General features: G+C 39.6%; 1 protein-coding gene across 12 annotated transcripts in view; it reads right to left on the reverse strand.

Annotated features, from left to right (window-relative positions):
- The window catches only part of adgrb3 (adhesion G protein-coupled receptor B3), a 106,205-nt gene that overhangs the window by 15,314 nt on the left and 67,851 nt on the right, over window positions 1-23,040 (reverse strand). For all 12 annotated transcript variants that reach the window (XM_029449405.1, XM_029449402.1, XM_029449396.1 and 9 more), the window contains 7 exons: window positions 18,483-18,629; window positions 17,365-17,440; window positions 15,556-15,658; window positions 15,020-15,063; window positions 5,479-5,605; window positions 4,389-4,492; window positions 4,151-4,253 (listed from right to left, as the gene is read on the reverse strand). In XM_029449405.1, the coding sequence (XP_029305265.1) occupies window positions 4,151-4,253; window positions 4,389-4,492; window positions 5,479-5,605; window positions 15,020-15,063; window positions 15,556-15,658; window positions 17,365-17,440; window positions 18,483-18,629 (704 nt within the window). The remainder of the gene's footprint in view (window positions 1-4,150; window positions 4,254-4,388; window positions 4,493-5,478; window positions 5,606-15,019; window positions 15,064-15,555; window positions 15,659-17,364; window positions 17,441-18,482; window positions 18,630-23,040) is intronic.

The raw sequence follows: 23,040 nt of genomic DNA on the forward strand, positions 1-23,040 counted from the left end.
GACCTTACACCAACCAGGAATGAACTCTTATGAAACATTTACTTCTGCCTGCTTTATTTCAATATGTAACACACCTAAGGCTCAAAACAATGTATCTGTATACATACATTGTATGTATACATTGTTTTGAGCCTCAGATGTGTTACATATTGAACGTTACCAGAGGATTCCTGCTGATATAAAGCGGCTGCCAAGTGTGTAGGATTGAGCAGTATGTTGATTTCTTTCTATTCACCAATCATTCAGCTACAACGTTTAACCTTTGACAGGAAATCCTTCTATGCTCACTATAAGGGAGGTCAAGCTATGTGTACTAAAACTATACTAAGCGCTCAAATGTGCGTACTTCAGTTCGTGCAATGTGTAATATACAGAACATAATGTCCTTGAGCATTGAGGTCTTGTATGAACATGTGTACTAATGATATACATGTTTGACTCGATACCAGCTTTCATAAGCCATCTGTGCTGATACATGACATCGTTTGAACAAAAGGTGTTAGTTTTAAATGATTTGTGAGGTTTAGGCGCCCAACAAAAAAAGATAATAGCAGAACATGTGTACAAAGCTGTTGTCAGTTCACTCCTGCCGTGACTTTATGGCATGTTAAGAGCTAGTTTTTATTTTATTCTTATCATTCTATAAAAGCTAACTGTTTTCGGGGGATGTTTTGTTGACACACATTAGACCCTGGGTAACTTGACTTCCACCCACTTAATGTATAATACATTTTTACTCATTACAGGATGAACATATTAAAGGAACATCCTTTCTGACACCACGACTCCCTAATTGTTCTTCTTTCTATAAACTAAGACGAACAACGGCAGAGGACAAAGGAAAAGCACAGACAGCCAAAGGTGACTCACTGACTTCCTGCTCCCAGAGGACACCTCCACACCAAAGAAATGATTCTCTATTAGATGATGAGCAAGTCAGAATCCACAAACAGTGGAGCCAATTATATGCACTTCTTACAAGAGATGGAGGAAAAACAAGTGAGGCAGTGTCAGGCAACATGGCAATTAAACCCACACAGGGGCTATGTTTTCTCCTCTTGCTGGCCCACCACTCAAACACTGAGTTCTACAGTATGTCTGATCAAACAGATGAAATATTATTACAACAGGAGAGACACATTCAAAACAGAACAAAGTGATACATTCATTGCCCTGGAAGTTGTATCCACAGCATCACGGAGACAGACAAGACAGACGCAGCTTTCTAAACTCGTCTGAAGCAACAACAATGTATCTTACTATTAGTAATGATGGGCCTCGGAAGAGCTGCTTCTGTTTTAAGGCGTTAGTGTAAAAATTGGTTTTTTGAGGCTGTAAAAAAAGAGGAATGAGGAAATTTAAATGAATTCTTTATTTGTATAGTAGAAATAATATAATATAGTGTGCTCTTTAAACTGTTTGTACATCCACTTAAAAGGCATATGACTAATGTGTTAACAAGCAGTTGATATTACAACATTAGCATTTATTTGGAGTCGTGTTTCTTTGCACCGGATGCATGCAAGTCATATATTCACACAGTGTATGGTCTCCACCCACTCCTAAGGGAAATATCTGGCTAAAAGCCGCTAAATGTTCTACAACGTTCACCAGCTAGTGCGTCTGTCATTTAATGCTGGTCATGTCGCAGGTATATCAGAGCTTTTCACTGACAACAACTGCCTGCTGCTGCTGGAAACAAGGCCATTAGAGTGAACCAAAACAGTGAGCTGAAAGATGCTAAACTGCTCAATAGAGCTGCGGGGAGGAGGGGGGGGGGGGGGGGGGACTGTTGAGTCGTGTGATAATTCTTTGTGGGTTCATCACTCAGAGCAACCCTTTTACTTTACATAGTCATTTTATCTATTGTTAAAATAAATAAATATCAATTTGTGCAGCTTTATTGCTCAGTATAAATAACAATATTGGCCAGATACAAATCAATTAGTCAATGTTGCTTTCATTTGGCACCCTGTGAGTGAGTCGGGGTAGTTTGTCGAGTCACTCTGAGAGAGGCTGAAATGACATGTTTAGTATGTAAGAGGATTTTCTGAAAACCAGCTAATCTCTCTACAGATTTCTGAGACAGATATCCTATTAGCAGCATGCCGAGTGAGTATTCCACGTTAAGTGGTGGTCCTCATAATCAAGACAGGAGATGACTGGAACCCTGATTAAATCTGACAAGGCTTCAAATCAACTCAGCTTTAAAAAAAATGCCCTCAAGCTTTGTGCACTCATAGTCTTGGGTACTACTGTGTGCCAGAGATGTAAGGGCCAGCCAGGAAACAGATGAACTTATCACACGTGGATGCTGTGTCTTTGTTATTTTACGATATTAAAAATGCTCTGCGCAATATGAGCACAGCGAGTACATTTTTGTCCACATTTAATCTATAGTGTCACCAGGAACCAGATGTTGTAGGTTTACCAACACACTTCAGACAATTTTTCTTTTGGTTCATTCATTCATTATTCATAATTCAATTTCATTGAACGTAGGAGAATTAATAGGAGGAAGCTTTTTTGATTTATGACTATGGTCCAATATAAGCTCATACTGCTGGTAGGCCCATCTGCTCCTAAAATAAGTTACTCTTATAAGCACAGGTGCAAGTAGCCATACATCACAGGACATGCATTATTTGCAAGCATAAAAAAAAGAGTGTTGGCTGTATTTTACATGCACTGTTGATCTCCACTAAAATCTCTGACTTCTGCTATGTAAGCTCGTCCAAATACTAAAACTCCGGCTTGTTAATGAGGCGAAAAACTAAAGAGAATAGATTAATGAGGAGAATCACTGGGACATAATGAGATGAGGATGAAAAAAAAAAGCTTGTTCTTTGTAAAAGGTAAAGTGTAAAAGGTAAACTGATAATACAGTTACACAATGAAATGGACAATGTGTCATTCTGTAGTGCTGTGAAATGACTGAGAAGGGCATCTGTGTGGGCAGCTTGTAAATCCCAACTACTGTTTGCCAAACAATATTTTACATTAGCCACTCGTGTGCTGGCCAGTTATGAAGACGGAGCGAGGAAGTGATACATATTTATTGGAAGAAGTCCTTCTTTATAACTATAGCAGCAACCTTTTGAATCCTGCTGACTCGAACTAAAGTTCAGCTCGCATTGACTTCTGAACAAAAACTGTTTAATATGAGTCATCTGTACCAGAGATGCTTTTATCCTCCAACCCAACTTTGAAGCTGCGCCTTGTCGTCACCATTACACGGTCGGCATCGCAATAAGTCATTAGTCTTTGATTGACCGGTGCGCTGTGTCTCCTGGTGTGCATCGTGTCGGCCTTGCTGCTCATACGCCGTTGAATCTCCTTAACTGCCAGGCTTATTATTATACAGCGCTTCACAGTTGAACCCCAGCAATAAAAGGCACATCATTTCATCTCAAAGTGATCTGACCGTCCTCTTTTGTTCATTTTCTTTTTGTTTTCTGTATGGCATCGCACTTTTAATTGCAATATAAGATCATTATTGTCTCTGCGCCAACAGATTGGGGTTGTCCCAAGTTTACCAGAGGACAGTGTAACACCAATGGTCCCGAGCCAACGCAAAGTGGATCTACATCTTATAGAGGCATTAGAAACACTTAATATTCCATTTGGATGAAAAATGAGAAGCTCGTCTGCGCGAGACCCAAAAGAAGATGAGTAATTTGCTAGATAAAGGCTATAATGTAACTGTAATATTCCTGTTTTTGTACTCTCGATGACAAAGCCAACATCTGGTGTATAAAAGGTCTAATTTAGTAGATTAGGCCTGTAGAATGAGACTTACTATTAAATTAAATATCAGCCTTTTCAATATAGGAGAAATGTGGATTCAAAAGTCTTGAATTGACAGGGAACAGGTGACTATGATGGAGTTTCTATAGTTGTTTATCTTTTAAAATCCTGCAGAGGAACCTGATATTGTACATGATAAACTGCACAGCTGTTCAAACACATTTTCTCACAGTGGCCAATACAAAAATAAAGCGCTCTATCCAGCCTAGACAAGGCCACAGTGAAGTGTCATTTTGGCCCACTGCACCATAATCCTGCCTTAAATTCTTTGATAAAACCTAACAACTGCTGGACCTCCATGCTTTGTAAACTATGCTGAATAAATCTTTAAAACGACACTTACCACATTGTGCGTCTGCGTTTGTCCAACAAGGATCAATATGTTGGAGCAGATTATAGATAAGCAGAAGTTAAGCAGGATGATGGATCGTTCAGAGCGAATATACCTGAAGAAAAAAGAAGGATAAAAGCAAATCAGTGTGCGTCTCATCGGATAATTTAACAACTAAGATGATGCACAGACTGTAACAACTGAAAACATCACGTGGTTGCAGCTTATGCTCCTGAAGTGTTGCAATTACCTCCATAGCACAATATAGATCACGGCCAACGTGATCAAGGAGAGGCAAGACAGACCACAGCCAACAATCAATGTCACAGATGGGACCCCTGAGTACGCCATGGTCTGTGGAGGAGACAGAGCAAGATGGACCAGTCAGTGGGAGGTGGCTCGTGGTTCAGTCAGGACGGTAAATCTTTATTGTTGCCCAGAGAGGGAACCAATCAGAACAACCACCACCAATGTAAACAGTCTATCGAGGGTTCCTTAATATACTGTGAGGTTTGAAGTGCATGCGTGGGTTTCAAGGCTGTTTAGTCTTTCCACCTATGTGCTGGACATTATGTTACAAAACAATGTAGGCTGACGCAGAGACACTGGAAACCCTAGGCTCAAGTGCATCGAAAATATATATTTTTTGTTTTTCCAGTCACATTTAAAATCATGTGAAGTGGCCAATCACAGGCCTGGAGCCAGACACACTGTATGTGTCTTTTATACATTACATACAGTCATGAGTGAACCATTAGCACAAAACTGCACTTGTTTGGCTCAATGAATGTGTGTCATTGTGCTGTTGAAAGCTTCAGGCCTGAGAGAGAAGAAGGCACTAGGTGTCTTTCCTACTGTGTACTAATGCAGCGGCCACATTGTAAGCACTCTATGTTCTCAATGTTTATTTTCTTTATCATCTCAAGACATTAAAGGCCTTAACACTAGTCTAATTTCAGCACATGAGCTCAAAACATGGTTTAAAAATAACTAGGTTTTCTGATGTCAGTAGAGGAAAAACAACAGAAACATGTCAAATCTGACAACTTTTTATCCCTCCCCCTGACCAAATGTGCATTTGACTGATGAGAAGAGCATCAGCATGCACACACCCTCCCACGTGCACGCGCACACAGAGTTATCTAAATCTATGTGCAATGCACAATCTCCCTTTACCGCTGAATTACTACTTAACGGGATTAGCACACCAAATATTCAATTTCCATACGCGCGCACACACACACACACACACACGCACATACACACACACACGGGCAGCGTTTCTCCTTTACATTGGCCTATAAAACCCACACTGAATAACAAATCAATAGCCTACTTACTATTTCTCTTGGTTGCTGAGCCAAAATGGCGAAGGTAGATACACGATCACATAAGCATTTTGTATGGGATGCATCTGTGAGCACCGTTTTACATCCTTTTGTGGACCAGGTTCCCCAAGAATCGTTCCTGCAAGAAGAAGGCAATTAGAGGTTTAATTCCAGCGGTGGCACGACTTCACGGGACTTATCGAAATCTCTTCGGGTTTCTCATTTAATTATTTATTTGAATCGAAAGCTATAGAACCGTATGCACAGTTACATTACAAAAAAAAAAAAAAAAAAAAAAAAAGCGAACAGACACATCGACACGGCTCTTGTGTGGCTACCAGCAGCATTTCAGCTGGAGCAGATAGAGAGGCAGAGACACGGAGGAGGGGGAGGACGCACAGAGCTGTCCAAGCAGACCGGTGCTGATTGATTCGCTATACGCAGATAAATACGAGCATGAAAGTGATATGAAAACACCCGTTATACCCTCATAAAGCTTAGAGATAAGAGCGCTCATATTTACCTGCATGTCTGTCTGCGTCTATTCCTCTAGATGTTTTTTTTTCCCCCGACTGTATTCCTTTTTTCCCCCCTCTCTCAATGCCCCCTGTCTTTTTTTCCTTTTTCGGTTGATGTTTCCCCCCTCCTCAAATGTTTTAATTAGCAGCTTTTGAATGCTTCCTTAGGGGGATTTTCACCCTGGAAACGGTGGACAGCATCAGATTGATACTCTGTTCCTCTCTGCTGGCGTGAGAGGGGGAGGTTGATACAATGAAAAAAGAAACGCACGCTGTCGCAGGATCTGTTTATTCGGCTGCAGGTCTAATGATATGACGGGAATAAATGATGGTTTTGCATTATTCCTGAAAATCATTTTACACGAAAGCTGTCGCTGCTCGGTGCAAAGAGCTTTGCATAAAAAAAACACTGCAGAACTAATACCACCCCGCGGAAGCAGCGCGAATGGTTGCAGCCAGTCTCCACTTCACACCGCTAGTAGGTGAAATGAAAAGAGCGCTTCTCTTCCATTTTTTTATTCGCCCCCACTCATTCTACATCTTCAGAAAAATCTGATTAAATGTGGAAATGTAATGTACTCAGAAATGCACACACATTTGATTTTTGTGCCGCAGCACACAACCTCATCATAAGGACGTGTCACAAACAAGCAAACACCTGTTGTCCTGCAAGACACCCTGCTGTCTTCTCATTGCCCTGCTAGACGATTCCCTTGAGTTATGAAGATTCATACCACTGATTTAGAATAACACAGAGCACACTAGCTGGTGATTTGTGTGCCAAGTGGCCTCTGCTGTGTGAGGCAATCCTGCTTTGACATTTGATCAATATGGCTGCAATATTTATTTTTCCTGGAAGGGACTGTGGAGTCCTTTGCAAATTCCCAACTAGTACACCGAGCTGCCTGTACACAGTAATGCAACAATAAAAAAAACCTCTTCATGTCACCCGCTCCTTATCTCTTCTCTTCTTAACTGGGTTGTGACTGTTTTGTGCAAACAACTGGTGCATGCTTACTCCCAGACTGCACACAGAAAGCCAGTCAACAGCTCATATTCAGTAGTTCAGCACACTCATGTAGCCATTTTCAAGTATTCTTTTACATTTTTTAAATGACATAGGTATCAGAACAGGTAGTTATGAATGATCTAAAGGCAAATATATTCTTTGCAGGCTGTGGAGGATGTATCTCACTGCAGCTGGAGCGTTGAATCACGTCTTAAAAGGTCCATACTGGATGCACCATTCTGCTGATTTAAACTTTCAAGGATTGCTTTGCTGGCTTCATAAAAGGAAGGTTCAAACACTGACATTTCACAATGATAAATGAACATCTGTGGCCAGGCTCTTGAACAAGTCCTCATAAGTAACTCTATTGAGCTGCACTGGATAATATGAATCAAACAGTGACTCTCTAAACCTTTTCTAATGACGTAGGTGGCATAGTGAGATTGGAAATGTTCTAAAGCGCTGTGTATTTTAAGATTTATTTTATCCTATAGATAAGTTTATGATGCATAGAGAGAAAACAACATGCCGGGAAGTAACCTGAGTGGCTAAAACGTAGGCACCAGTGTGTGCAATAAAGACCAGTTTAGTACCAGAATAGGAACCAAGACTTGAGAACTGGGGAAAGCACTTTTGAGGGCTAAAGGACTTGTAACAATTAGTCGACTTGTTGATCGACAAAAAAATTATTTGGCAACTATTGATTGATTATTAAGCTATTTTTTATGCAAACAAAAATGTTATAGATGAAGGGTTAGGAGGTAAGTGTTAGGGTTGGACATTTTGACTATTTTCTGACATTTTATAGACTGAAAGATTAATCTAGAAACTAATCGTCAGATGAATCGATAATGGAAATAATCGTCAGTTGCAGCCCTTATTTGAAAGAGTTGTTTGTCGCAGCTTTTCATCAGTAGAGGTGTCTGACTATCTGTCGGCTTCCACTTTAAACATTAATGTTGGTACCTGTCAGCCGCCCAAAATAAATGACCTTGTATGAGCCCAATGAAAGTTGCAGAGCGGTACATTCTTCACAACTGTAGCCATTGGTTAGGTTGTTCTGTGTTTAGTCATACGCAGTCAAATTTTATATGCAGCTTAAGCTTAAAAAAACAGTGAACACATCCTTTAATAGTAGTGCAGACTTGTCATTGTTTGGGGGCAATTCCTGTAGGACAGAGCGATGACAGCCTCCACACAGCTGCCCACTTGAGAGCCCCCTTTGCCGCTGTTACACTCTCCAAACACAATTGTCACATTCAGAAGCAAACCCACTCTCCAATGCACACTTTGTTGCGATGAGATTGATAGCATGTGTGAGGCCAGTACTTCTCGATAACTTTGTGATAAATGAACCACTCCCCCGGTGAGAACTCAATCCTCGACATAATCTGTTCCTAACTTTTGACTTGCTAGATGTTTGCTTCTCTTCTGTGCCAGCGAGAGAAAGGAGAACATCCCCGCCTGGGGATTTATGTACGTCACGTTTGATGTGTTGTCTGACCTTATCGGGGGCCTGGTGGCCTCAGAATATAAAATGCCCCCTAGAGAAAATGTCAGTGCTGATGTTAACCACAGTGACGCTGACGACATGACATTCATCGCACACATCCTTGGTTGACCATGTATTGACAACTTTGCATTCAAACTTTTTTCAGGACTGAAATTTTGTGACAGATTTCGATCGTGCTCCAATTTTTAAAAAATATTTAGGTTTCAAGATGCGAGAGAAGTGACAGCGGAGTGACATAAAGAGTCGACAAAGTTTTACACACATTCAGTATTTAAAACCCTTGTGTCTCGCCGAAACGGAGAGAATAGACGGTTGCTCAAAGCTCCAATTAGGTTCGTCTTCCTTGCTGAACTTTGACGGATCATGTTCCTACAGCCATAGAGATCTTATTACTAAACCCATAACTTATCCACACTTCCAAGCAGTGCACTTAAGAGTCAAACAGCGAAGCTCTGTGACCTCATGATTGTCCAGCTAAGCAAGCTGCTGCAGCCGAATAGAATAGACGAATAGACTTTTTAGTCTCTGTTCTTCTTATACATGTCAATTTTGCATATAACCCTGCTTTGTTCAACATATAGTACTTCTTCCATCCATAAAGCTCTTTAAATTCATCACATGCCCACATCAGATTAGCCAGGCACTGGGCTGAGGGCTTAAAATGGTGCCTTAGGCAATGCACTTTAGGCAATTTTATAAAGTCTTGACACACAATGGCAGGCAGAAGAGGGTGACAGCAATGCCGGGAAAATATTCCATCCATCTCAGATCTCTTAATGACGAGCAATTCATATCAGCCTGCGGGCTACACTGCGTGTGTTAACTGAATGAAGAGAAAAGAAAAATGAGTGCATATTTTTATCTAGCAAGACCGATCTAATTAATCATGAGTGGTACAAAACCCACACAAAGGAGATAGAAAAAGCAAAGGAACCATCAGTTTGGATGTGTTCGTGGGAACATGAATGTCTCCACAGGTGCAGACAAAGTGAAGGTTTCATGGCCCTGCTAATAGTCCGTTACGCCTATTATCACTGCAGCGAGTTGGACTTCAGTGCACTCATAACTGTGTATGCATTTGCTGTCACGTTAATGCTAAGGTATTTATCCTAATGTGATTTGTGAATTATTGTTGCAACTGTGTTTCTTCACTGAAAGCTAAAAATGGCAACAACTGCGTCACAAATCTTACTCTGTAAATGTGATTTACCCCAGCTCACATCATTGTGTACACTCTCCCACGCAAACACAGCTAAAACTTCCTGCTGTCAACTACTGCATGGTTTGTGTCCTCATCAGTCCATGACGAGTCCCTGCCGGAGCGGAGCTTAGCGGTTACTGCAAACATCGCCCACATTGTCAGCTCTTCTGCCTCCCGACGTCCTTGCAATTATCGAAAAGTGGACAACCAGAGGTCCCAAGCAAAACCACAAGCGGTTTAATTCCATCACAAACGAATCCACCAGAAACAAAATAAAGAATACAATGCGTCGTGCCATTATCGTCTCCCCATCTGCAGCGTCGACAGTTTCCATTCAAAACAGGCCCAAAAACAACAGGAGTCTAAATCTGATCAAGTGTGAGTCTGGGAAGCAAATGTGTCTATTTGAGGGTCTGTGATGTGGAAAACTTTGACAACTGCTGATCTCAGATTTGGAAATGTCAAAGAAGCTTGACGTCAAAGAAGGGAACCATGAGAGAGCGTTTTCAACAGAATTAGAAAGCATGAACCTAACATCGAGTACAACTTCAACTCAAAGAGGAAGCTGGAGACGTGCATTTGGAGCTCTAAATATATATCACCAGCTGCAGGTGCATTTACTGTTTACACAACTTGTTGGGGTTCTTAAGTAGCTCTTAACTTAAATACACCAAACCTGTTGATGGCAGATTCTTATTTTGGTCCAACAGTCTGTGAGAATCTATAGAAGCCTGATTTTTGTTTGTCTGTTACTAAGCATCAGCAAAGCAAAGCATCCAACTGGGCCCTCATGTCTCCTCCGGTATCTATATCATAAACATGTTTAAGTACCCAGGTGATGGAGAATCACATCTTGCACTAACGGTTTCTCTTGGTGTGTGTGTGAGCCTTGCCTCAGTTGGCAGTGCTTGGTATGGCCTGTTTGGCTCAAAGCCAGGATCTCCAGATGTTTGTAGAACCTGAAGCCACAACAGCTGCTTTTCACACCTTAACGCATAAATGATTAATATGCGTACCACACAGGAAGTATAGTAGCATTCTTCGTCAATTCATGGTATGAATTGAACAGCTCTAATTAATGTGAGATATAACTATTGAGGTTATTCATTAATAAAAGCTAAATTACAGCATTTTACTTACTCATCAGATTAGGTAACTATATTTTGTTATCACAGGTTTGAAAGTGTTGTTTTTGTCTTTGGAATTAGACATAACCAATTAGTTTTTATTTCTATAGAGCATTCATTTAAAATGGACCTAAAAGTATTTAAAACATTGCTATTAAATCCACCAATAAACATCTTGGTGCCGCTTGGTCTTGTGTTATTATAGTGTTTTTATTTATCATATCCTTTAGACTGTTATTATTTAGAATATGACCTTGTATGTTCTGCATCTAAACTTCCCACTGCAGTTATGGAAAAATGTATCATACATGTTGGGCCATAAAGATCATTCTGCATCAATAACATTTGATACTGACAATAGCTTTGTAATGTAATGTATTACCTTTAGAAATCATAAAAATAAAATAATACATAAGCACGTAATAAATACGGCAGTCAGCAAAAAGGCAGTGTGTTTTAAAGAAGGGTCAAGATGCTGTTAATTCTAATGTGAGAAGTTATTTCAGGATCTAAAAGCCTTTAATAACGAAGGTTGTCCTCTTCAGTTTAAGGTTTGGCCTTGATAAGACTTTGGTGGATAATCTGAGAGGGGGAGCAAAAACATCTGCGATTAAAAAGTCAGAAAGACACTCATACAGCTCTCCATGTATTCCTTGCGCTTTACAAGGATTCAGAGGATTATAAAAGCATCTAATTGCAGGGGAACGCCAAAAGGCTGGAACAAGCTTGTTATGTCATTCTGTAATTTTCTTTCCTGCAAGTTAAGTTGCAACTAAGAAGCTAGAATTTATTCATTACAATGCTCAAAATGAGATTAATTAATTTTCCTCAAATCCTATAAAGAACGATGAGTTCTAAGTTTAGACAGGCTGAAAAGTAATCTGATTTAAACTCGTGCTGGAGTCACAATGATACTGAATCTCCAAGATAGTGCACATGAGTGTACGATGTAATATTTCTTGAGTATTTATTTATTCTGAACACTACAAGGAAGTTGACTGAGCTAAAATGACTGTGCTGCATTTCACATTTGTCCCTTGGCACAGTGGTGGGATATTGGCAATTTCAGGCTTGTTTGATAGGTGAAAATATTGACATTTCAAAGAGTAATAAAAGTGTATGCATCTGGCCTGTTTACACTCGGTGCTGTGGAGCTGAAGACTTGAATAATATTGGCTCTCTGGTTGCTCCAATGTTTTATATTTCACATGGAGAGCTGCATATTAGCGTGTTAAATCATATCTTTGTGTTATTCTTTACTCCATTTATGTTCTTTACTAGGTGCAGTTAGCCTATGTCAAAACACATCAACCCCAGGAAGCACATTGATTGCCGTCTACAGCTTTGCATCACGTGAGAGGTGAGTCATTCAGCTTATTTTACTTGCAAAGAATTCAAAGAGTATTGCTTGGAACTGATTATCTTGCTAAGACTCATTTCTGTTTCAGTATTTAAAATGATGCAGAAAAAAAATCTTCTGTGTTGATTGATAAGCATCGTCACATAGTTATCATCACAATTATCTGTTTCTTAATATCGCTAATTATGGACTCACTTGGATCCTTTACAATAAAATAACTAATACTACAGTTTAAAAATACTCCCAATACCAGTAATAGTTCTGCATTTAAATATTTGATTGGATTATTAATACTGATGCATAACACACAAGTAGCATTGTAATCTTGTAGTTTGATTTAAATTGAGAACCTTAAAAGTACTTATGTAAATATTTACAATACTTGAGTAAATGTATTTAGTCACTTTCATCAAGATATTTATACAAATATGTGGATCTGAGTCTCAACAAACCATAATAATCATACAAACTACTCAGTATTGGAAAGAAAGAAATGCCCATTTACAGTTTTTCTTGCTTTGCTCTTAAATATATTCATTTGTATTTATCAAATCATTCTCATTAAACATGTGCCTTGATTAAGTAGAAAATTCCAAAAATAAAAAGCATGAAAAACTAATTTCTCTTATTGCTCCCTTATGCTAAAAAAAGAACAATGCAATTATCCAGTTTTGCCAGTTATTAAGATTTAACAGCACCTTATTAAAAATGCACCCATTCTGTTCCCTCTGCTTAGCTAAATATGGGCAAAGCATAGAAAGCCCCTAAGTACATGACGAATGTTTGGATTCTACCACAGTATCAAGCTCCAGCTTTGTAGCGATGAACAGCACGTCTCCCTTCTCATATATTCCCGGCACATAAACAGACAAAAGTCTTTCCTCGTGTTCACACACAAGGATATTTACCCCTCGGGCTTCCACCCCTGTGGTGAAAGTAAAGCAGCAGAGGCTCAGGTGTGGCAGCTTTCCTCAGCTCCGCAGCTTTACTGTAGCTGCCTCCAGTGTTCAGCTCAGCATTCATATGTTCTGTATGTGGACCTCGACAAGTCAGAGGACACAGCTCTCCTCTTGTGAACAACATTTTCATTCTGCTAATTGTTACACTGAGCACTCTCTTCTGGTTTGAACCAACATGGCTGACAGATGGCATATTACCCCCTCGATGAGTCCTAAGAGTGGCCGCTATTGTGCAAGAGGACGAGCCAACTGTTTGAAATGAACATGATAATCATACCGTGGAGTCATTTGGTGGTGCTCTGATTAAAATGGCTTAGTTCAGATATGCTGAAATTAAAACACTTGGTTTGTGAAAGTCAGAGAAAAAGAGAATGGAGCAGAGTTGTCCCAGTTGTATCGTTGCTGTTCAAAAATAGATCAGTTGCCCTCAAATACAAGTACCACGATAGAGGACAGCACGGTTCACATGCTATTTCAAAGTTAAAATCACAACCTCATAGAAGCTGTTGCCTGAGCTGGTTCATCTACTGTTCCGGTAACATTTACAATACATTAAAATAGCTGGCCATAAATAGTATTAAAAATAGGGTTTGTTATCATAAAAAAACTGAAGGCTTAGAGCTGTTAGTAATTCAACAACTATTAGCTTCTGTTCCTGTTTTAGTGTAATTAGCAAATAGTTGCCTCTCAGCTAAAGCAGCTAACAGACCTCACTGCAAAGTGGCAAGAAATGTTGACTTTCAGCGAGTGGAAGTGCTCCAACGACTTTGGTTTTATCAAGTGACACTGTGACAAGAACATTTCTGTGTCCAACGTTAACGGTGCAGGTAGCAACATCAGTCCAGTGCAAACAAGGTGACATCAAATCCACTTTAACAGCATCACAACAGCAGGCAAAGCAGGCCCAACTTAAAAGGGTACGCAGTCTATGGCAGTCAACAACAGTTTCAGAAAAGCATTAATTAGGTGTGTAAATGTTTGGGGTGTGGACATAATAATGGAAACGCATTAGTAGTGAAATGCAACTCAATACAAGAACTTATGTTTCTTATGTTTAAATTCTGCTGTGATTGTGTCACGTCTTTTATTTGTCTCCTTGATCCTTTAGGCTTTAGTTTGTGCTGTTGTCGGGTGGTGTTGCTTTTTGCCGACGCAGCTGTGTTTTCAAAATGTCCTCATGATTTTTGAGAGTTTTCCCTCGCTATGTTACATAATTCTGCAGTATTTGTGGCTGGCGCTCCAGCACTTCCAGCCTGTTTGCATCTCTGCAAGTTACCTTATAAAATGTCTGTTGAAGCCCACACTTTCTTCCAATTGGTTTTAACATTCTGTACAGCACAACTCACTTGCGTGAATGTCTCTACAACTGTGACTGACAGGAGCAAACCTATAACTCATGAGTGACTCATACCGTGTCCTGATAAGTCTCTTGACGAGGCATAAGCTGGACGGAGGAAGACTGCAATTGCAGAACCTCACCAAGAATGACTCAGACATCGAAGACACTGAAACACTGCACAAACTGAATTACCACAGGCTTAAATCAACATGTGTTAAGAGTCTCAGCAAAGCATAAATGTCATACAGTATGCTTCACATCAGTTTCATTTATACCTGGGCTTTTTGGTATTCCTATTATTTAGTAATGTTGCCTTGCAGGTTTATCTTCTAGAATTCTCTTGCTGTGCTTTTGGCTTACTCGGCTTCTTTGCAAAGAAGTGCACGAGAGAAATGTGTTTGCAGACTTTTGAAGATGAAGGGAGGATGCACACAAACCCAATCTCAGAGGCATTACAGAGAAGTAATAAAACAACAACAGAAATACTTCGAAATAAGTTAGAAAAGGGAAAGCGCAAGCCCACTTACATGACGTTGCTGTCCCACAGTGCACAGTAAGGGTTCATTGTTCCCTGGAAGGCAAGAAAAGGATGTTTATCAGGTAAATTATGATGATAATTGATCATCACCATCACTATCATCATAACTCAACTGCATATTTGTCCTTCAATGTAGAGCTTTGTGTTTCATAGATCACAGAAATTGGCGTGCGGAGTGCACTAACAGAGGCACACACACTTGCTGACACGCTCAGACTTCCATGCACTTTATCTCCAAGATGAATAAAAAAAAGCCCTGGATCATAAAAGGGATTGTCCATGTAATTATCTGACTGCAGTACGCTCTCCTGACACCGGGCACTTGCAAATTAATTATCGAGCCAATTAACCACCATTGTGTGTCGGCTGATAGGAGTTATGCGTGCTGTAGAACACCGAGTCAACAGACAAAAAGTCTTTCACGGGAACCTGTGATGTTTTAAACCAAAAATAACATGAAAGGCATTTTTCACAGGTTCAAACAACACATGTATTTGTTGATCTGAAAGTGACTGTGCTGCTTACATTTGCCAGGTGAGCCAGTTCAATCTCCAGGTGGGACTCGGTTGACTTCGGCTCAGGTCTCACAGTCACAGCGATAACCTTGGAGTTCACAACTGTGTGATTCCTGAGTCAAACAAAGAGACGGGAACATTTAGAACATTAACATACTTTCATGGATGTCACAAACTGTTTAATTGTCATCGATTGTCATGTTTGATATATAAGCTCTGTGAGCATGCTGCATATCCCTATAAATGCTAAATGTTACACAGAGCTTATCTGTATAAAGGATGAACAACTTTTCCAGTGTTCGAAGCCATAAGCCCTGATTTTACTTCAAACACCTGAGGTCTATTTTTATTCTCTGTGAAGAAGCATTAACTCGTAAGGATTAGGGTTAAGTGCAAAGTCAGGGGGACTTATGTGGGATCTATAAGGAACAAAAGTACCAAACCTCATTTGGGCTCTCTGAGAAGATTTTGTGCACATAGTTTAAAGTTCCACTCTAATCAAATCTAATAATTTAACATTTTGATTTTAAATACATTTTTTAACTACTTGTGTATTAGTCCTAGGTATTTTCATCTAGAGCTATTCTATTGAATATTAACCTAACGATCCAGTACGGGAGGATTTAAAAGCTGCCCATTAGACGTCAACGCAGCTGTACAGGATGTTTGCCAGTTCTGCTTTTCAAAACTTCTAAGCAGACCGGAAAAAAGTACAAATCAAAGGCTCGTCTGAACTGAACGAGATGTTTCTTTGTATCCTACGCTTTCAAAAAATCTGCCATTATAATCCAGCTTCGAAAAAAGAAAATCTCCAGCTATTGCACAGCTGACAGAATATTCGTATTATTAGAAGCTGAAATCCATGAGCGTTTCCCACTGGGAAGATAAGTGTCAACTTCACAAAGGAAAGAAGAGGTAAGACTGCAGCAGCCGGCTGTCCGAGCTGCGATGGAGCTGAGAATATCTGTATCTGACCCATTCACACATTACAGGTCAGTTTTCTGGAATTATTAAATAAAATGAAAATCGATGGAGTAAATCGATACGTCTTTAGTTCTCCGCTCTTATTGCACTGAAAGCCTTCTGACATTTGGTGGCTGAAAAAGTGATTTTCTTCTTTGAAACTTTGAAACACAGGCTTGACTTTTGGCAAATGAACCGTCTTCACGTCCAACAGTTGCCACTTGCTCATCCTGGCGTTAGTCTGGAGAGTGCGAGCTTCAGCGCCCCATCATGAGCTCCCCTCCACATGTGCACAGAGGACTGCTGCTCCACCGCTGACAGCTGGCCTGGCCTGGCCTGGCATGACCGTTCTATCCTTGGGACGTTGGTGCCAGGGACTTCTTGATGGGGGTGTGACACCAGGTGTTTGTTTGGGACATCCCGCTGCTTTTTCAAGCACCAATGTCCTCCTTAATTAACTAAATTGTCCATGCTACAGTGAATATGTTTCATTAACAGTCAACACAAACACACTCATTTCTCAAAGTTTTACATAATACACCTAAGGTTTGTTGAACTAAGGACACAAATTATATTATTAATAAAAAGTATCCTTAAAAGTCATCAACTTTAATTCAAAGCAACAGACAGCAAAGGAAAAGTATTTGGTTTTCTCTTCCTCTCGTTGAAACTTTAAATTTCATATCTTTAAAGTGGAACATTACAGGGACAGGGGAGACAGGCGCAGCTTGTTTTTAAGCTTTGATCTACTACTCTGAATGAAATGGACACCCCTGCAGCTTCTAAAAGGATTAAATCTGCCTCCTTTTTTGCCAACAGACCAGAAAATATAGACGAGGAGATAGGCTGCCCTTACTTTGGTGAAGGTAGCATGAGTCCGAGAGTCTTGTAGAGAACTGTTCCCAAAATGAAAACGGGCGATCCCTCCATATCTAAAGGGGAAAATGAACAATTAATAAACACTATTGTCAGGTTTTATACTGATGGACTTCCTTTTCTTGTACTGCCACCCAACCTCATTAAACACAATGATCTTGTTGCCAGATAAGTTGAAAGGTAAATATTCAAAATGTATATGTATATATTTCGTACTGCAGGTTTTGCCTTCCAATAACACGGTGGATTTTCATAATTAAGCAGAAAGTTTTAATTGGATGTAAGTCTTGGCTTACAGTAAGTAAACCTGCTAGTTCTTAATGCCAATGCAGTTTCTGCCAATTACACTTTAAGAATAAAATTAAAAAAATGAAAACTTTTTTTTTACTTTTCGAAACTTTGTTGACTCCAATAAAATAAAGTAGTGTTAAAGTCTCTTATAGATTAGAGTGGCCGGGGTTAGGCACGTGGCACAGATTCCTAATCAATCCCTTGTTTTGTTATCTTTGATATATTCCAGATAAGACTGATCACACCAATTAACCAAATTGTCTGGCTCTGGATTGCGATATATAGCGGCGACTGGCAGAGTTAGAAAGGATGCTAAAAACGCTGAGTCGATGGGAAACTCAGTGACTGAACAAGCACAAGGCAAGCAAACTGGCTGTGTTCAAAGGCTTGTAGCACTATTTCACTTTCCCAAAAGAAGGGATGGTGTGGTATAAAACATTAGGAAAATACTTCTAGCACAAGACAGATGTGTCTGTATGCTAGTCTTGTTGTAGGTTATCAGACAGTGCAATTCCACTAAAATCATTCAGCTTCTGCTGAGAAGTCAAGATATTTATTACCCACTCCTCAGCTGTGACCACTGAATCCATCATTGTCTATTCACTATGCATTAATCCTACATTTCTACTAACGTTGTCTTCTGCAGATTCTAGAAATGTTGCAGGAAGTTTCCTACAGAAGTAAACTTTACATATATTCTAAGACAAATACAGTTTGTACAGTACATGAAGAGTGTGCATACAGCTCCTAAAGAAAGATGTGTTGGACTACATTTAGAATGGCTCTGATATATATACAGTTGCATACCTGCTGACTGGGAAACAAAGAGGCCCTTTGGGATGACCACTTTATCTTCGGAGTTCCTGGCCCAGTCAACCATGCCTTTACGACCCTTCATGGGGAAGTTGATATCAGTCATCACAGACACTGCAGGGAGTCGCTGGATGCTGGCCACTGCAGAATTCAAACAGACCAAAGGAGAAATACTGATGATCAATATACTTTAGATTATTTATGTGTTTATAGATTACGTCATGGAGAATCAACCTCGTTCCATTTACCAAAAAGTCGGCCTATAATGAAAATGTTTTCACGTGTCACAGGTCTTTCCTGTCATGTACACACAGCAGGTCACATGTGAACTATGAATGGAGATATGGAAGACGCACACAAACACACTTTTTATTACTATTTCCGTATCAATGCGTTTAGGTATTTATAAGTATTTATGTTTGCTGCATAAACATTTTGTATGACCGGCCCATCTTCTTAACAATCTTTAAAAACAACAACAACTTTATTTCCAACTGATGAATCTGGTCACGTAAAGGAATAGTTCGACATTTTGGGAAATATGCTTTTTTGTTTTGCTGTGAGTTAGATGAGAAAATTGAACGTGTTTTCTTGTCTTTATGGTAAATATGAAGCTGAAGCCAGCTGCCAGTTAGCTTAACTTAGCGCAAAGATTGGACATATTTCTATTCTTGGCTCGCATGAGTGACTTCCAACATAGCCAAGGTAGCTTTGTCCAGTATTTAAGCTAAATTAAGCTAACCGTCTGCAGCTTAAAATGTACTTTACACCTAAAGAGTGGAATCATCCTCTAACAAGAAAGCGAGAATGTAAGACACAAGTTTTGAAATGATCCCATGGGAACGAGGTTTACATCTCTATAATATAAATCAAATTCAATGTATGTACGGTAGTGAGATATGTTCAGCTGTGCAGCAGTTGAATAGTTGCACTATTGCTGTATGATCTGTTTACGCCCTAAAAGTGATGCAATATATTGCACTATAAAAGGTGTAAATATGACAGAGCAGAAACTTCCTTTCATCCTGCAGAGGTTGTGCAGCAACACATCTGCTTTATTCTTAATGTCAAACATACATAAAAACAGGCCTATATTTTCAACTAAAGTGAAAAACAGAACTTATTTTCATTTGTCAAACTGAACTGTGCCTGTGAATATAGACTCCAGGTGATATATATGTCAAAAAATCCCCAGCTGGGATTTTATTGCATTCATGTCCACATTTACCACAAAGTACAAAATCAAAGCCACAAGTGGCACCTGACAACTGGTAGACAGGTAATCTCCTTAATCACTCTTTCCATTTCTCGCCTCCCCGCTGAGGTGCCAGTCCATGCACTGAGTCAGTGACAAGGAAAATACCCAGGATCAACTGAAAAGGCCTCAGCATTACACGGGGAGGATAAAGCTGTACTGTTCTCTCCCTAGTATCACATCCAGTCCCAGTCAGGTGGTGCTTCAGCGAGGGGGAAATTGAGGCTAATCCTATCATTGATGCAAAACCTCTATTGTTACTTGTGCTCTGCCAGTAATACAATTCGAATCCCGGCAAGACTCCATGTTGAGCGAAATCTGTGACAGAAGGTGTGTCTGTGTGTTTGGGATGATCCAGCAGCGGGCACGAAATCACAGAGCACCACGAGATCTGCCATTTGCAAAGAGTCTTGTTCACAGCACCAGATGTTGGGAGCAGCAGTGGTATGTGTGTGTGTGTGTGTGTGTGTGTGTGTGTGTGTGTGTGTGTGTGTGTGTGTGTGTGTGTGTGTGTGTGTGTTGGTGGTTTTAGTCATGGGGCACAATGTGAAACACAACAGGGGGCTAGTGTGACTGTCTTTTAGAGTTCTGGGTAATTCTGCAGGTAAATGAGGCTTTGCACTTGCCTGATGGGGATATACAGCACAAATAAAGTGATCATTTAGGATTGTGATGCTTCTGAACACTGATTCAGTGCACTAACAATATTCTGTATGGCTCATTTTCATAAGAGGGAATTATAGCATTGCTCATTACGTCTGAATGCGTTCATGAGAGGTTCAGCACTACGTAAACCGTCAAAGTCAGACAACAGAAACATTTTGCACGGAAAATAAATTAACAAGCATTTTCCAGCCGTGGCATGTCTGTGTAATTGAAATTAATCGTTATTAATGTCAAATTATTATCTCAACCATGAAGTAAAGCCTTACAATAGACAGCCGGGACTAAAATGTCCAAAGTGCCTGATGTATTTCACCGTCAAAGTAGTGTTTCATTTTCCAACATGTCCCAGGCTTCACTTTGTCCTCCAAGTGTTTGCTTGGAAGCAGAGAGAACAAGTTGCTGGAGTGGAGAGCATTTTGCAATCAAGGTTATTTGACTAAAAGTAGGAGGACAGAGGACGATGCAGCGGTGACAGCCAGTATTTATCTAGGTGTCAAGAGGCTGCCATAAATTAGTGACGAAATGATGCCGCAATATCTTACTCAGCCAGATGCTCTCCTCTTGGCTTCAACCGATGGATCCACAAAACCTTCCATTTCTTTAATCAAAAAAAACCACGTGGCCACCTAGGCACTGTAGAGTGGGCAGTGCTGTGTCCAGGGGGGGGGGGGATTGTTATCCTTAAAAACTGTGTTTCTCTGTCAATCATGTATCATACAAAATAGCTAATAACTAATACACTGTAAAATATGACTAAATTAATAATGAATGCACCTTTTACATAAATGCCCTATTTCTAGTCTAAGTCAGATTAAATAGCACAATTTATAGCATCAAACGAAGCAGTATTTATTCCTGACATTCTCAACAAACAGGTACAACATCAGACTCAGTTCTTGCACTAAAACAATCACCCAAGAAGACCTTTATATTTTCCCAGCAGCACAGAGCTCAAGGTTCTGGTTGATCCTAGCCAGAGGCAGCTAATTACTGCTACATCTTCAAATAACAAAAACAAAGAAGAAGAAGAAGAAGCTGCTTCAGAAGTCTGCCTGCCTCATTCCTGCATCACCAAACATGATGCTGCACTTAAGCCTTTTACAGGCATGTTTTTCAATAGTTTGTTGAAAAATAATGCAGTTTCTTTAACAAGCCATCCCTAACCTCCCCCTCCCCTCTCTATTAGTGTATGTACAAACATTAAAATAGCACATAGACCCCATATTATTGGATGTTGAAAATGTGGAAAATTGTCAATTTTGTGCATTTTAAGAAGATTACTCTCAATGAAAGTCGGGGCTGTCTGCTTTATTAGTAAAACTGATGAAGCAACAGAGCAATTCATTAAAAGGGTGCATGGAGTAATCAGGAAAACTTCAGTCACACCTGAAGAACTGTAAGATGCTAAAAACAAAACAGGAAGCTACTTTCTTTCAAAGAGTTATTAATGTCTTTGATGCACATATGCACAGTCTGTATTAGGTATTGTTGCTACGCCGGAGAAAAGGTCAAATGATACCAAAAATGCTAAGTTTTCCCTGCTTCTGAGGGAGCAATGAATATCAGTTGTCACCTCAATGTTGTCATCCAGTCAGTAAAAGCGCTTCAGATTTCTTACACTTATTTAAGCACCTACACCAAATTATAATTTTTTATTTGATTTAATTATCCTATCAAAAGTCTGAAATGATTGACTTTAATTATCCTATCAAAATTAAATATGTCAGTGTTTTTAATATATTTCAGTGCCTGCAGGATATGCCAACATAGCAAAACTGTTAGTCTTATGTATTAAGAAAATTACGACTGATTTTAGAGTAGTTTTCCTCTTTAAGGGAATCAGAGTCATTTGTGACTCTATGTCAAATACACTCTATATTTTGGCTCATTTAGTAAAATTGACAAATAAATATTGTGTTATTACTTCATATAATATCACAGTCTTTCACATATAAATAACGATTTAAACAAAAAATGATATAATGTTAATCATTATGTCCGTAAAAATTAGAGTTAGTGCAGGAACAACTTTCCAATTCAGTCAATCCATCGATGCCCTTTTAAATGCACACGTCACAATACAATATATCATAGGTTTTATGAAAGTTTTGTATCAACTTAATTAATTGAACTAAATGTGAAAGATTATGGTATGCTTTGAATATAGTCAGCGGTCAAATATATAAGGTTTGCACAAAATGACAAAAATAACTCCAGTGTAGTCCAGTATCCACATATTTGAGCGGAGGCTCGACAGTCATACGGCTGACTACTATAGTAAGAGTCAAGTATTTCATATTAAAGTGGAGCCATGCAATACACACTGCTGTTCAAGGAATTTGTATCTGGATAAAACACTTAACTGTCGATTTAGAGTCAATTTCACAGAATAGATTGCATATTGTGCATAAAGCAGGGATCTCGTGTTAATGCTTTCTCAAGCAGAAAGAGGGGGCAATGCTATTGAGTTAGGATGACTACCATTAAGCCAAATTCGAAGAAGTATAAAAGAGGAGAAGGGCACAGAAATATTCTCATGTCTGTCATTAACACTTGGCATTACGGAATGCATTCAAGCCTTATTTCCACGCGAGTCCATTACTTAATTTGCTTCTCATGATGCTTCGTAAT

This window comes from Cottoperca gobio, chromosome 15 (assembly GCF_900634415.1).
Source record: "Cottoperca gobio chromosome 15, fCotGob3.1, whole genome shotgun sequence".
Taxonomy (NCBI): Eukaryota; Metazoa; Chordata; class Actinopteri; order Perciformes; family Bovichtidae; genus Cottoperca; species Cottoperca gobio.